The sequence below is a fragment of the Moschus berezovskii genome, chromosome 23 (genome assembly GCF_049115385.1).
Source record: "Moschus berezovskii isolate FMDL1 chromosome 23, NW_MosBer_1.0, whole genome shotgun sequence".
In the NCBI taxonomy this organism is placed as follows: Eukaryota; Metazoa; Chordata; class Mammalia; order Artiodactyla; family Moschidae; genus Moschus; species Moschus berezovskii.
The window spans coordinates 28,767,330-28,783,540 of record NC_142482.1 but is presented as its reverse complement, the minus strand read 5'-3'; the positions used below and the strand labels follow the sequence as shown (position 1 = coordinate 28,783,540).

General features: G+C 52.6%; 2 protein-coding genes across 3 annotated transcripts in view; one reads left to right on the top strand and one right to left on the bottom strand.

The window, feature by feature from the left end:
• Positions 1-16,211, bottom strand: part of PTK7 (protein tyrosine kinase 7 (inactive)) — a 63,132-nt gene extending 46,921 nt beyond the window's left edge. The window contains exon 1 of one of the 2 annotated variants that reach the window (XM_055406647.2): positions 15,924-16,211. In XM_055406647.2, the coding sequence (XP_055262622.1) occupies positions 15,924-16,002 (79 nt within the window). In that variant the 5' untranslated portion in view covers positions 16,003-16,211. The remainder of the gene's footprint in view (positions 1-15,923) is intronic. The other variant, XM_088831517.1, reaches the window with a different exon arrangement.
• On the top strand, positions 2,688-3,125 carry LOC148774123 (acidic leucine-rich nuclear phosphoprotein 32 family member B). The gene has a single exon (XM_088831522.1). It carries the CDS (start codon positions 2,688-2,690, stop codon positions 3,123-3,125), a length of 438 nt encoding a protein of 145 aa, XP_088687648.1.

Sequence of the window (16,211 nt, the reverse complement as noted above, 5' to 3'; positions counted from 1 at the left end):
GGCAGTCTGGCCAGGCTCTGGGGGCTTCTGGGCAAACATTTTTCATATTTTAGCAGCTGGCCTCTACCCAAGGCAGTCAGAAGTTAAGTAAGCTTTGAATGAGCAGCGCCCATCCTCTCCCTGGCCCCAAGAGTTCTTAATGAGGCTCGAAGGCAGCAGCCTCTAGCAAACCCATTGCCCGTTGTCTTAAATGTCACTCACCCTTCACTACATTTAATGAATGCAAATGATTCAGCAACAAAACACTTAGCCTGGAGTGAAATCCACCTTTGTGTGGCTGGTTTCTCCAGCTTAGAGCCCAGCTCAGGCAGGGCCCTACCAGGGCTGCCGGCCCCGGCCCCGCAGACGGGGTGCCCGCCCCGCAGACGGGGTGCCCAGGCTAGCCCAGGCAGACCCCTGCACACGCCAGGCCTGGAAGCAGGATCCAGGAAGTGTTCAGCAGGAGGGAAGACCCCTCTCCCCACCGCCTGCCCCCCTCTCCCCGCACCTCACTTACCATCCCAACCACCAGATGCAGACCCTCACAACTCCGCCTCTTTACAACTCTGGCTCCAGGGCAGAGGAAAGTGTGAGCGGAAAAACAAAAGGTATTTCTTTGATCTAGCGAAAGGGGCTGGTCCCAGGCACCTCAAAGGCCTGTCCGGAACCACACTTCCTGCATTCAAGGGCACTTCACCCCCACACACGCCCACCCCCTTTTCACCTGATGCCAGGTACCAGAAGAACCTGAAAAGCTCCCTTGGACGGCGCCCTCCTCCACGGACTTCATGGAAGCAACAAAAACAGAGACAGTGTAAATAACCCAATTTACACCCTGTTTTCAGAGTTCTCTTTTGGCAGCAAAAACTGAAAGCAATTTGTCCAGAGCCTAAGAGCAACGTTTAACTAATTTACTCTTAACCTGGGGCTCAGGGGGATTTGCTGCCCCATCAGCCTGATCAACACCTCTCTCCATGGCTGAGGCAGTGGCCTGACCCAGAACAGGCAGCTGTTAATTCAGCTGCCACAGCCATCACCCCCAAGGCCAGCAGCTGGCAGGAGCCCCATGGAGGTCCACACAAGTCCTCTCGAGGTTTCTCAAACTGGACGACTGGTTACACTCAGGACAATACCCGCCAGGTATTGGTCTGGGTGACTCAGACGCAGAAAGGGCTTCAAAGAATCTGTTGACCTGGTTTGAAAAGAACCACTACCTCCCCAGAAGAAAACTCACGTTGAGTTTCAGAGTTTTATAAAAATGTTTTTTTTTATCATCAAAAATGCCCTGTAAGAGAGCACTGGAATTGTCTTAACCTCAATGCCCTTTTGATTATTCAAGGCACAGATGATGTGCCTTGAATAATTCCCCAAACAGACTTCCCAGGTGGTCCAGTGGTTAAGAATCTTCCTGCCAATGCAGGGGACTGGATCCCTAGTCTGGGAAGATCCCACATGCCATGGAGCAACTAAGGCCGTGCACCACAACTTCTGAAGCCCACGTGCCTGGCTCCCGTGTTCCGCAACAAGAGAAGACACAGCAGTGAGAAGCCCATGCACCACAACCAGAGTAGCCCCTGCTCGCAACAACTAAGACACGGCACAGCCAATAAATAAATAACATTTCCAAAAGAAGAGCCCTTACTCCATGGAGAGGCTGGGTCCCTAGACTCTGGAACTTTTGGAGTTCTCCTCTTCCAGGCAAGCCTTTAATCAGCCACTTTGCCAACTGGGCAAACCCACCAAGGGTTAAATTTCTGGGCGACCACACAGAAAGAACACGTTCTAAAACCCCTATAAGGTGGAGAGACTAAAATACATATCTACGCAGCAATCTATTTTAAAAAAAAGAAAAAAAGCTTTGCTCTAGACATTCACTGACACATACAAAAGGGACCTATCTTGCTCTCTTCCTGTGCCATCCAAACCCCAACTCAACAGCCAATCCATCCCACCATCAGATGAACCAGAATCCAGCAAAGAAAGAACTCCCCAGCCTTCAGGCCACTTGTGTCCTGAGCGGGAATGGCGTGCACACACCCCAGCCCCCCAAGCAGAATGATGAGTGCCAGCTGTCTCCACAAAGCTTCGATTAACGCCATGCAGCTGTGCTGCTGGGCAGGGAAGCCCACACCACCACCCACTGTGGGTCCCTCGCCTGCCCCACTCAGGTCCCCATCCTCTGTGCTAGTCGCTCAGTCGTGTCTGACCCTGTGCATCCCTATGGACTGTGGCCCACCAGGCACCTCTGTCCATGAGGATTCTCCAGGCCAGAATACTGGAGTGGGGTTGCCGTGCCCTCCTCCAGGGGATCTTCCCCACCCAGGGACTGAAAGCGGGCCTCCCACGTTGCAGGCAGATTCTTTACCATCTGAGCCACCAGGGAAGCCCTCCCCATCCTCTGAGCCCCTGGTATTTACTGGGTACCCCCCTCTGGTGCTTCTCCATGTCCTTGGCTTGTTCATTACCCTCTTCTCGTTCTACCTTAGTTTGCCTACCAGACAATCCATTCCTGGAGTGAGTCTCCACCCAGGAATAGCTGAGCATTTTCATGCTTTTTTTTTTTTTTTTTTTGACCACTCAACTTGTGGGATCTTAGTTCCCTGACCAGGGATTGAACCCAGGCTCTAGGTGTGAGAGCACAAAGTCCCAACCACTGGAGAGCTAGGGAATTCCCAATTCAATTTGAAGAGGGGGGAAGAGAGAGAAACATGAAGAGGAGGATCCACCTGGAGCTGAGGAACCGGACCCCGGCAGCTGTTCGAGAACTTGTCCTGGACAACTGCAAATCAAATGATGGGAAAATTGAGGGCTTAACAGCTGAATTTGTGAACTTAGAGTTCCTCAGTTTAATAAATGTAGGCTTGATTTCAGTTTCAAATCTTCCCAAACTACCTAAATTGAAAAAGCTTGAGCTCAGTGACAATAGAATCTGTGGAGGTCTGGATATGTTAGCAGAAAAACTTCCAAATCTTACACATCTAAACTTAAGTGGAAATAAACTGAAAGATATCAGCACCCTGGAACCTTTGAAAAAGTTGGAATGTCTGAAAAGCCTGGATCTGTTTAACTGTGAGGTTACTAACCTGAATGACTACCGAGAGAGTGTCTTCAAGCTCCAATTCAGCCTTTTTCAATGGAGACTCTAAGGAAATTAACTGGTGGTCCAGGGGCTGGGACTCCGTGCTTTCACTTCCCTGGGGCTGGGCTTAATCCCTGGTTGGGGAACTGGAATCTCTGTTTGCCATGTCACGCGGCTAAATAAGTAAATGGAGACTCAACCATCAGAGAGGTATTTTCTTTCCACAATAGACTGTTTGCCCTCTTAGGGATGGCTACCTTCTCTTATGGATCTCTTCTGCTTTTTAAAGGATTTAGAAGTCCCCAGACCACTCCTTCCCACATTACCTAGCATGAGGACTTCTGCCTTAAGCAGTCTTATTTATGCGCCAGAGTTTAAGAACAGAGTTTTTATTTAAAGTTACTAATAGACCGGAAGCAAACGCAGGTCTATAACTAAATCACCCCTATCCCATTCTAACTACCTTTTATCAAGTATCTACTATGGGACAAAGTCCTTCCCATACACTGAACTTCAAAGATGTCACTGATTTTGAGCCACACCATTATTTATGTTCTGCCAAAAGGGAACATTACATAATTACCTTACCACCCAATCTGAAAGAAGTAAAACTGGGGAGAGGGAGAGAGAGCATCTCAAAGTCCATGAAATTCAGTACTATCTCACTTAACTCTCATGAGAACCCGAATGGGATCGGTATTACCATCCCCACCTTACAAAAGAAGAAACTGAGGGCTCAGAGAGGCGACGTGAACTCTCTAAGGTCTCTCAGGGAGCAAGCTATGAAAGCCAAAACTCAGTGCCTGAACACATTTCTGAATTTCCCTGGGAGTTGGGGTGTGCTGGGCGGGGGGAGACAGCCAGGCCTCAGACAGACCAGCCTTGGTCAAGCTGCCCATCAAAGGCAAACACTGGCGTGACTGACTCCTAAAATCAGGGTTTTTTGCAATTGCATCTTCGCAGATCCTACTTCCAGAAACAACAAAAGGAAAACAGGTTTCCCTAGCTCTAGCTCCTTCCTCACAAAACTGGCTGGAAATGGAAGGGGGGCGGCGGGGGAGCCCTCAGCCAACTTGTTATACATAAAGCACATTTAATGAGCCTTTCAAGCTCTGGGAGTAGGAGAAGGAGAGGTTCATTGGAAATCTGATACTTTGGCAGCCAAGTGAGAGGGGCAAGGCCCTGCGCATCAGCCCTGGGGGATAAACACTATCCCCAGCCCCTTTGTCTGCCAGGAGGAGATACTTCCTGGGGGGCAGGAGGCAGCAATGCTTTTTATGGTGAAGCCCACCTAACAACAACCCTCCACCGGAGACCTGGCTGGGGCCTCTGGACAACCCACCTAACCATAAACCCTCTGTCCTCTCCCAAACCTGCTGGGGTCCCTCTTCCCACAAATACCTGTGACCGTCATAAACGCCCTTCAACAACCCCCGTTTACTGCCCAGCCTGCCTGCTGCTAAATGAGGGCATTTGTTTCAAATTTGCAAATACCCAGAGCGCTGGAAACCTAAGTCCACTCCTAAAATGAAATGTTCTGCATTCCTCCCGGCCCGAAGCCCCGCGCTTCAAAAGCTGCAAGAGGCCCTGGCTGTTTACTTACTGGTGGGGCTATTGGGAGAGGCATTTCCCCGCTCCCCGAGGAGGCGGCTTTGATCCCGGCCGGGTGGGAAGGGGATGGAGGGAGGTGCCATCCTAGCCTAGGCCGGGCCGGGCCCAGGCTCTCCAGCTGCCTTTCTGGGTCGCCGCTGGCAGATTGGTTGGGGGGTGGCGGAGGAGATGCGGGTGGGAAAGTGAGGCTCAGAGGGAGGCTCAAGTGGAGGCTCGAAGGAGACAGAGCAGGCTGGCTCAGCAGGACCTCGGAGCCCGTCTTCAAAAGGCCCTCGAAACAAAGGTAAAGAGTACAGAGGCTGAGAAGCACCCCAGCCCCTCACACAGAAATAAAGGGGCGAACTCCCCACTCATCCCCCTTGACACCAAGCCACTCAGGACACTACATCGGGGACAGGGTGTGGTGTGCGTGTTTACCAAATAAAAGCCTTTTGTTTTAAGGAGTTTTCAGAAAGCGGGTGGTGGTAAAGAGAAGACAAGAGATCCTCCTCCAGTCCCCCAGGGCTGTTCCAGGGCACCGCATTCCCCCCTCCTCCCCAAGCTCCTCCTGCACCAGGCCCGAACCCTGAGGGTGGAGGAGGAGCCCAGATTGCAGAAGGCAAAGCTGCTGGCAAGTCGGGCATTTTTTAAATTGGTCACTTTAACAATCGGTTTAATCTGCTCAATTAACCAGATAGAATGATTTTGCTCTTTGTAGCTGGAGCTCCAAGACCAACAGCATTTCCTGCCCACCCCCACCCCACCGCCGACCCCCAAGACTGTAAGACAACCGTTTTCTTTGTCTGTAATGTGTTTTGTTATTCAGGTGGCTGGAAGTGAACTTGGGATCACAAATGCCATCCGGGCTCATCACCTCTCTATGGAACCGCCAGCTTGAAGGAGACTCTTTCTTCTCCCAGCCAAGAGACAGTTCAGCCTTGTGGGGTTTTTGCTTTTTTTAAATAGATGAGCTATAACAGAATCAAAACACTGAAGTGTCCTTTGTACCCTCCATGATAGCATGTAAGTTGAGGACTTCAGAAGCAGAAGAACAAACTCAGCAAGATGGCCAAGCACGGTCAACAGTTCGGACAAAACCAGATACACCTGGCTCCAAAGGACGTACGTCTCCCAGGGTGTCAGAAGTCATTGTCCAACCTCTTCTGAAACCTCTCAAGAATGCAAAGACTTGCCTCCAAAGTCAGAAACGGAAGGGAAATCTACATCCATCATTTCTCTTCCATGTGCAGGACACAGGCACATCTTTCCATATAAAAGACACTCCAGTTCAGTTCAGTCGCTCAGTCGTGTCCGACTTTCTGCGACCCCATGAATCACAGGACGCCAGGCCTCCCTGTCTATCACCAACTCCTGGAGTTCACTCAAACTCATGTCTACAGAGTCGGTGATGCCATCCAGCCATCTCATTCTCTGTCGTCCCCTTCTCTAGAGGCAGTAAACTCAGAGCAGAGATGATTGTTACCACCTACGTGGTCTCCGTCGCAGCATAACCTGGTGTGCAGCTCTCAGCAGGCATACCAGTCTGGAATGTGGCAGCACAGCTGCAAGCCAGGGCCTGTAACTGCCCGTGACCTTCCAGAAGCACCAGGCGGAAGCGACTCAGGACTCCTGGGTTCATGAGAAAAGCTCGAATCTTGGGGATGCAGGCACACCATTCTGGACGTCCAGAATACATACAGTCTGATCGTGACTCTAAAAACTTTAAGGCGTGTACAAATCTCTGAATGGGCCATTGAAAACGTTAACCTGGGGCTTCCCTGGTGGTCCAGTGGTTAAGAATCCGCCTTGCAATGCAGGGGACACAGGTTCAATCCTTGGTCCAGGAAAATCCCACAGGCCCTGGGCAACTAAGCCCATGCACCATGATTGTTGAGCCTGTGCTCGGGAGTCCTAGAGCCACAACTACTGAGCCCACACACTGCAACCATTGAAGCCTGCGCTCCCCAGAGCCCAGGCTCCACCACAAGAGAAGTCATTGCGATGAGAAGCCCGTGCACTGAAACTACAGAGCAGTCCTGGATCTCTGTAACTAGAGAAAACCTGCATGCAGCAACAAAGACCTAGCACACCGAAACTAAATAATGTTTTATAAAAAAAGAACACTTTAACCTGGCTGCTTTGTAATCAAAAAGCAGGCAGCGGAGTGGGGGAGACTAGCAATCCTGAATGCTGTGGCCTAACAGCTCTCACTGTTCGGCAAGGGCTTCTCAAGTTGAGGCCAGAGAGGTAGGTGGGATGTGCCCAAGGTCACACGAGCAATCTGGGGCAAATGTGGGGCAGGGTCCAAGCCTCCCAGGTGCCACCCTGGTGCTCCTAACAAGTGTCTCAGCCTAGGAGGGGGGAACACCCCAGGGACCCAGAACTAGGTTCACGTTATTGACACACTCCCTCTGATTCTAGCAGGACTGCCTCTAAACCCACCCAGAGAGTTATCCTGGCTGCAAAATCCACTCCCCAACATTTACCTGGTTCCAAGGCACATGCGCAGCATTTCATAGCCTCCAGTGATGAGGTTCACACAAGGACATGTGAGAGCCTGGGAACAGTTCTATTACTTATCAGCTCTGCAGTCCTGAGCGGCTCATGTTTTGTGCCTCAGTTTCTTTACTTGTCAAATGCCTCCCACCTCTACTCTTTCAGAAACAAACAGAAACCCAATCGCCCTCATCCTGGTTTTGAGCCTTCTTGATAGGATGGACTGTCAGTGTGGGTGAAAGCATTATGTAAACTGCAGAACTGGGGACAGCCGTTGGTTATCACACACAGGAGCTCTCCCAAAGCACACCCCACCCCTCTTCCCAGCTCCAAGCCTCTCTCCAGTAGTCCTCCCCTTCTGTGCAAAAGAAAAGCAGCCCCCCCACCCAGACACTTGTTCCTCAAATACTGAGACAACCAGGTGAGGATTGCTGCCTTCCCATACTCAGATTAAAAACTCTCGCTTGTTTTTTTTTTTCTCATAAGAACTCCCTCCCCAAACCTCTCATTCCCTTTGGCACCCAGGCAATTACACCCTAATTCCAGTCGATCGAGTCTAGACGCATCGGTGCCCACGCACTAGACACTCCTGAATAAAACGCAACCCTCAGATGAAAGCGCTCTCCCAACACCAAGGACAAGGAGGACAATTCTAGGCTGTGCGGCAGAAGCACAAGGAGTTGTGGATGGCAAGGCTGTGCTGGCCTCAAAGGTCACCACGGCAAGGTCTGGCAAGGGCTTGTCAAGTTGAGGGCAGAGAGGTAGGTGGGATGTGCCCAAGGTCACACGAGCAATCTGGGGCAAATGTGGACCAGGGTCCACACCTCCCTGGTACTCCTAACAAGTGTCTCAGCAGAGGAGGGGGAACACCCCCAGGGACCCAGAACTAAAGCCCAGCAAGACCTAGGGTCCATCTTTGCAAATAAGGTGATACCACTATAGAAGGAATTCCTCTCGATGAGGAATGCCCACACACTTTACCTGGGGCTGTGGGAGGCCCCGGGGTCCCCCGGGACAGAGGACATAAAAAGAAAGGTAAGCATGGAGCTCCTTAATGAAATGAGAAACCAACTCAACAGCATTTCTTCCCCGAAGACAGCCAGACTTCTACATCAACTATCACATCAGGCTAGAAGCCTGCAAGGCAGCAAAATCCTCCAGTGGGGAAAGGAGCCCAGAAACAGGCTGAGACCTCAGCAACCGCAAACATACACTGTGGAGTGGGCACAGCACTGCGGGCCCAGCCTCCCAGGCTTCTCCTATTGTATGTTCTGAGCAGCGGTGCCCCACCCCACTACCACAGGAGGCGGGAGAACAGTAATGAAAAGGGCTCATCTGAAACATATTGTTAGAATAGAGGTCACCTAAATCATCTTGGCCCACCAACTGGGAGGCAAAGAAGGACTTGTTGCGAGGCTCTTCCTTCAACAGGACAGTCATGTACGACGGTACAGGTTGTGCACTGCTCAAACGCCTAGTGAAGGGCATTGATACTGAAATCCTGCCTGTGCTCTGCTAGCCAAAGCCCTGCATCCTGGTGCAGGGCTGCAGTCACTTGGAGGAAGGGCGTCTATTTCTAATCTGCACAAAGGCACCTTATGAGCTAGCTGCTAGGGCACCCCAGCAGTCCCAAGAGCAGACAAGCATTCTCTTCATTGCCCCCCCAAAACCACCACCAACCCAAGGAGGGGACAAAAGAGAGCCAGTGTGTCTCCAGGAGCAGAGGCAGTGCCCACTGTGGCCACCGAAACCTCCCCCCACAGGGAGACCACACAACACCTCAGGAACCTCCTGCATGATTCTCATAGAAGTTCCCACAAGTTAGACTGAGTAACTGCCTGGGGAAACCCTGACACCATCCTGCGATGATAAAAGCCCTCCCCTGGGTATTATAAAAGTCTGTCTTGTCCACAAGCAGCACCGTTTACTCCCTAGAAGGAATTCAGCAGGCCAAGGGAGATGGTGTAGTCTAAAGCAGACCAGCCACCCTGGAGAGAATACACCACTGGAATACCGGGAGGAAGAGTTCCCACCAGGAGACACAACGGGGCTGGGCCCACATTTCTGACCTGCTGCTGGAATATGGACACCCATTTAGAAAATCTGCCTGAGAATGAGAAGGTTGAGCCCTCGTAGGCTACTCTAGAGATGGGGACTGGAAAGAAAGGCCGAAACCTTAAAGGGAGACAAAAGGTTAGGACCGTCTCTGGGAAGAGACAGCAGGGATGACCAGAGGGGCTGCTTCCCTGAGTCAACCACCTTCACAGCCAACCACCTTCACAGCCGGGAGCGCTACCCCCTAACTTCCAGGCAGGCGTCAGCCTCATTTGCATTTTGCACATGAGTTAACGAAAGCTTCGAAAGGTTAAATAACCAGTTCACGGTCATGTGTGTGCTGTGTGCTCAGTCGCTGAGTTGTTTCTGACTCTGTGAGACCCCATGGACTGTAGCCCGCCAGGCTCCTCTGTCCATGGGATTCTCCAGGCAAGAATACTGGAGTGGGTTGTCATTTCCTCCTCCAGGGAATCTTCCCAACCCAGGGATCGCACCTGCGTCTCTTATGCCTCCTGCACTGGCAGGCAGCAATGAGCCATGGGTGTCACCTCTCTTCACCATGTGTGATATTAGCAGAGAAGCACCCACGTTTTCAGACGCCTGATCCAATCAATGTCTTTTCATCATTCTGATCGGTCACTGCGGATTACAGCCACCAGCAAAGTCAATCCTCTCTCCTCTCTGAAGCCCTCCCACTCCCCCATTTGCTTCTGCATGGTGAACTTACCTTCCGACACACTCTGGAATGTTCCTCCATCTACGAGCACTTGACCAACTGTTGTCTCTCACACTTCATCCGCTTTTCATCATCTTGTCTCCTTCCTGCCTCCTACCCCACCTGAGACAGCTCCACAGAAGACACCCTGAAACTGAACTGAGCCCATCCTAAGTCCCTCAGCATTAATACCAACCTCTTTTTTTATCACCACACCTCCACTTTATTTTGTTTTTAATATTTATTTGGATGCGCCAGGTCTTAGTTGCGGGATCTTTAGCCGTGGTATTCAAACTCTTAGTTGCAGCATGTGGGATCTAGTTCCCTAACCAGGGCCCCCATCATCGGGAGTGCAGCATCTTGACCACCTGGGAAGTCCTCCCACCTCCACTTTAGACTGACAAATTCTCCTTGTGGCTATGCACTGGTTCTCAAACTTGAGTTTAGGTAAGAATCTCCTGGAAAGCTCTTTTAAAATGCAACTTCCTTTTGAGACTCGAGCTATGTGACTGAACGGGTCATTCAAAAAACACAATGTAGGGGACATCCCTGTTCCCTGAAGGTCCAGTGATTAAGACCCTGCGCTTCCATTGCAGGGGGGCACAGGTTCAATCCCTGGTCAGAGAATTAGGATCCCATATGTTGCTCAGTGTGGCCAAAAGAATTTTTTTTTAATGTAATCTAACAAATGAGAAAATAAACTACATGTTCTGGCTCCTCCCCCAATGATTCTGATGGGCAAACCTGCAGTAAGGCTCAGGAAACTCAAATTTTAACCAGTACCCATGGTTACCTGCTCTCCCACTATATTACCCGATGGTCTCTGGACTGCGTTTTTGAGAAACACACACAAATGCCCATCTTCTTAACATGTGATTCCCAATCCCTACCCCCATGACTCAGGACCCAGTTATCAGAAGTTACCTACACACCTAAGCCAGCAGGTGCATGTCCGGTGCATCAGGGTCTAAGCTTCTGGCAGGAGACCTGGAGTCTGCAGGTTGCAGACCTGGGACCTGGCAGTCTGGGTTCCACTCACCTGTGCGTTCACTCAGAGTTAATGCACACAGGGACACAAGAGCTCGGGGACTCCAAACCGAGCTGTGAAAGGGGGAGAGGCACCCGCACAGGTCAGCCCTTTCGATGCGGCTTCTTCCCTGCCCCACAGCTGCCCCACAGTGGAGTATTACTGGAGGGAAATGGCCTGAACTCCGAGCAGAAAAGAGGATGGAAAAAGTGACACACTACAGAGGGCTTCCTCAAACCACTGATTAGCTGGAGCAGCTCCTAGCCAGCCAGCTCCACCAAAGTGCCAGGGGGCTTTGCGGGGCTGACTGTGCGCTGAGCAGTGAACTCAGAGAACCCCAAGGCAGGACTTGCCCCCAGCCACCATGGCAGAACCCCCACACCCTCGAGACAAAGGACCAGACAGCTGGGGGAGGGGGGTGGCACAGGACTCAAAGAGAGAGGGAGAGAGACGAACCGGCAGCTTGTGGGCGAGGCCAGCGCCCGAGCCTGTGGCCCCACCACGTGGCTCCGCCAGGGCCACAGAGCAGAGAGATATGTACTGAGGTGAGGGAGAGCCGAGGCAGGCTCAAGGACACAGGCCAAGGATACCCAACCCGGTTTAATGACCCTTTCTTCATCAGGGACTCATCAAAGACTGAAGCCCTGGCCCCACACTGCACTGGGCTCAAATATTAGAGTCTGAACTGGCCACTCTCCTTCACAGAAGCTGCCACTGGCTTAAACACACACACACAACCCATCCAAACCCGCCTCACTCCAAAATATGAAATCCCCCAAAACTTTTAACAACTACGACTGTTACAGCTTAGCAGAGACACTGCCTCCCTTTGTGAACCAAACATGTTCCTGAAAAGTTCTCTACAGACCAAACTCCCGACGAACAAATCCGATTTCTCCACTGGCTCTCGCTGTAAAACATTACACATGCTCCTCTAGGAAAAGCTGAGGCTCCCTGAGGAACTGAACTTCACACTTAGTGTTGCAAACCCTCTGGAGTCACACCTTTAATGGACAAATGTCCTGGAAAAATCTAATTCAAACTCAACCCGAAGGGAGGTCATTCTTAAGTGTACACACCACGCTGGAGAGTGTTCACAAGAAATAAAAGTTACTTAAAGTCAGTCTTGAAATACTGTGCAAGATCTGGGGCCCGTGCTTTGTACTGTTGCAACAGGAAGGCTCTGCCCCTTGAGTTTCTATGCATGGAGGGATGCTGAGAGTAGACTCCTTGAACCTTCGGTGCGGTCACCCGGGAGCTTGTTAAAATGCAGACTGAGGGGCTTCCCTGTGGTCCAGTGGCTAAGACTCCATGCTCCCAAAGCAAGGGGCCCGGGTTCCATCCCTGGGCAGGGAACGAGATCCCACATGCTGCAACTAAGGGTTCTCTTGCTGCAAATGAAAGGCCCCACACACCACAATGAAAGTCGAAGAGTGGCCACAACTGACACCTTGGCCCAGGTGAATATAAAATAAATAAAATTTTTAATAAATGCACATTGGGACTCCAATTCACGCCCCCAGAGAATGCTAATGCCACTTCTCCGTGGACCTTGTTTCGAGTGGCAAAGTTGCAGACAACCTAAACCCCCAACAGAGCTCACAGTGGTTGAGCTATGGCCTTTCCAGGCAGGTCAGTTTCCTACGTAGAAGTGGATGCCCAAACCCAGAACTCCTGGAGAAAAATCCTGCCATCAAAACTCAGAAAACTGCCACAAAGAACAGACAGCTCAGAGACAGGGAAGGAAGATCTATCAGGTGTCTTAGCTGGGTCACAGTAGAGCAGGCAACCCCAACTCAGGCAAGTGACGAAAGGGTACAAAGACCACCCCCCAACACACAGCCTAGCAGGAAAAGGGGCTGCTTACCTCTGCCAATGGTCACTCTGCCCTGTACCCAAAAGCTTCATTCACTTTTTAATAAACCTAGATAAGGATCTATTATAAATAAGATATGGTAATGAATTCCACAGTAAGTAAATCCCTTTGGTAAGTTAAAAACCCAAGGAGAGCAAAAATATGGAAGATGTCTTAAGTGTCCAGAGGTTCTCCAAGCATCCACCTTCCAGCAGGAGAGATGGGGGGACAGCTTCAGGGAGGAAGTGGAGGTGGGGATGGGCACATACCAGATGGGCCAGAGAGGACAGCAAGGTCTGCGGGTGTTTTCGGGGATGGGAAAGAGGCTAGCTGGGTTGGAACGGAGAGCTCCAGTGAGTGGAAAATGTTTATTGTTGGGGGTGACTGTAAAGCTGGAAAGGTATGCTGGCAGCACACCACAGGAGAGGGAAGCACAAGAAAGGGGCCCTTTATATACTTCATTACATTTAATCCTCAGCACAACTCCAGGAAGTAAGTTCCTTCAGAGAGGAGGCAAACTGTGAGGTCAAGAAGCCTGCCAGGGCCACAGGGCCTGTCAAAGGATCCGAGTTGCCATACTGCCAAACACTTCATCCCCACGGCCTGGGCCCTCTCCACCACTCAACCCTGCTCTGAATGCCAGGAGTCTGACTAGATCCTTTGGCAAGCAATGGGCAGAGATTACCCGTGCCCGCCCGCCATACATCCCAACCAACATCTGAGAAAAGCCCGTCACTGATAAATGGCCTGAATTACAGGCTGCATAGTCTCAGGACGTAACAACTCAATCTCTCCAAAGAAACAAGAGTCTCGAGGAAAGAACCCAGAGACCAGGGTAGGAACAGGGATGGGTAATGACCGCAACCGACCATTCCGATGGTGGGGAAAAGAATCCCAGGTTTCAAACATCAAGCCCTTTCCTCCTCCTCCTCCACCATATTTATCACAATGGGGATCTCAAAGTTCGGAAAGTTCCTCAGCCCTTTACAGCATAATTACCCAAACTTCAAAATGGCCTAATCCACAAACCTAGCCAACCTAGGTCCCTTACTCTTACTTTATTAACAGTGGGGTCTCACTACCTCTCCAGCTAATTACACAATTTAACAATGAGATGGAAAAACCTACTGTAATCTATTTTTTAAAAATCGTTGCCCCCTGAAGTCATGCTGTCCAGGGGTAGGTTGAGTCCCCTGGGTTTCACCAGAAGACAGACAGCAGGCGCCTCAGCCTCAGCCGAAATTGTTTACAGCACACGGGCAGGTTCCACACCAAGACACATTTGGTGGAACTGATTTAAGGCTCTCATTAAAATGTTCCTTTGTTGAGCACAAGACATCTCCCCACCCCCAGAGGAGATTCCAGACCTCCAGTCCCCAGCCTGCAGCCAACCCTAACTCCCCCCACCAGGACCCCTCCCTCTGCTAAACACCCTTCACTGGATTAACATTGATTAACATCAGGGTTGTCTTCTCACGGAAGGAATTTAGCATTTGTTGAACGTGAGCCCTGTCTCCACCAGAATCTCCCCAGAACTCTAGAAACTTCAGCAGTGGAGGCAGCCCTATCCGGCACCCTACACACCAAAAACCCAACAGCCTAGGAAGACCTAGGAAGCCTGTGAGCTCCGGCTGCCAGCCCATATGGCTGGGCAACCCCTCCCTCCCATCCTGGCTGTGCAAAAAACTTCCCTACTTCCTCCGGGAGCAGATGTGGGTTCTGCCATGAGCATGACCACCCCACACAGCAGAAGGAACATAGGGCAGCAGAAGGAACACAGGGTGGCTCAAGGAACACCTCCTACTAACTCAGGGAACTTGTTCTTACCTCTCCTTTTACAACCCGGGGTGGGGGAAATGTTAATTCCATCAACACTAAATCCCCCCAACAGCTGGCAGGCCAGGGAGACCTCAGAAAAGGCAATTTTCTACCCCCCACCCCCCCATCTCCAGCCTCCCAGTGGCCACTCTTCAAAGGAGGAGGAAAATGATAAGCTAGGACCATGTCTCCTGGTCACAGTCTCCCCAGAGAGGGCTGCTGCGAGGATCATCGCCAAGGATTTTGGGTTTTCTAAGGGGGGGACGGGACGGGGCGGGGAGGCATACTTCCAGTCCAGAGTGTACGGGGGTGTGCGGGAAGCTTGGCGCTTTCCTCCGAAGCACTTCAACACCTCAGTGATGACTCTCAGGTGTGACCAAGTCAGGAAATAAAGGCGGGGGTGGGGAAGGGGGAGAAGCGGGTCGGGTTCAGTGGGCCCTAGAGATAGGGGCCACACCCTCATCAAAAGCCTGAGGCCCTCCAAGAAGCCAGAATGAACTCTTTTTTGGCCTTTCTGCCCGTAGAAAGAAAGACTTTCTTTCCTTGCTGGGGAGATTGAGAGAATGAGAATTCAGAAAGGAGACAGAACCAACCCCGTCCGCACCTTTGCAGGCCGGCCATGCCCGATTTTGGCAGCGGCCTTCACACATTAGTCACCGCGACAGCCCGGGACTCTCAGCTCCCAGATCCGACTCCGGCCGGGAGTGGGCTCAGGGCTCGGGCCCGGGAGCTGGAGATGGGACGGCCCCTCACTCTTCCCTTCTTCCGCCCTCACCATCGGGGCGGTCCGGGACCCAGCCTGGCCCAGGAACTTGGGAGCAGGGAAGCCGGGAGCGTCGGGCCGGCGTAGGTAACAAAGCTCCGTGCGCCCCGCGCACCGCAGATCGGTCCCGCATCCGGCCCCGGGCCGGCCTCCCTCACCTAGGCTCAGTCTGCCGAGGAGACGCCGTCTCCCCCACCGCCAGCCACCGCGCTGCACCCGCTAAGTGGGAGGTAGTCGTTTCTCTCCCGCAGAGAAACGCGACACAGGAGCCCGGGAGTCGGTAACTCCCGGCAGTTCCCGAGCAAACTCTCGGTTCAAGCCGGGAAAACTCTGGGCGGCTGGAAACGCGTCCTCGCGGGCGCGGGGCGAGAGGGGCCCCGGCCGAGTGCGCGGGGGCTTCGCCGCCTCCCGGCGGCCAGGACCTCGCCCCCCCAGCCCCAGCGAGCCCCTGACCCACGCACGGTGTCTGCCCCGCCCCAGCCCACCTCCCCGGTGCCCTCTTCGGCTCTCGGGGCTCCCGCGCTCCCCCAGCTCGCCGGGACTCACCGCCCAGCAGCGGCAGCAGCAGGACGCTGACCAGAGGCAGGCGGCAGGGGCTGCTCAGGGCTCCGCGCGCGGCTCCCATCGCGGCGGGCTCGGGGAAGGGAGCGCGCGGGCGCACGGCGGGCTCGCAGTCAGCTATCCCCGGCGGGCCCAGGAAGCCGAGCGCACCGGAGCGCGGGCGCAGCTGCAGCAGCCGCAGCCGGAGCCCGAGCCCGAGCCCGAGCCTGAGGCGTCCTGAGCTAGAGCCGCGCGCGCCCCGAACCTCCCAGTCCTAGCGCGCCGCCGCCGCCG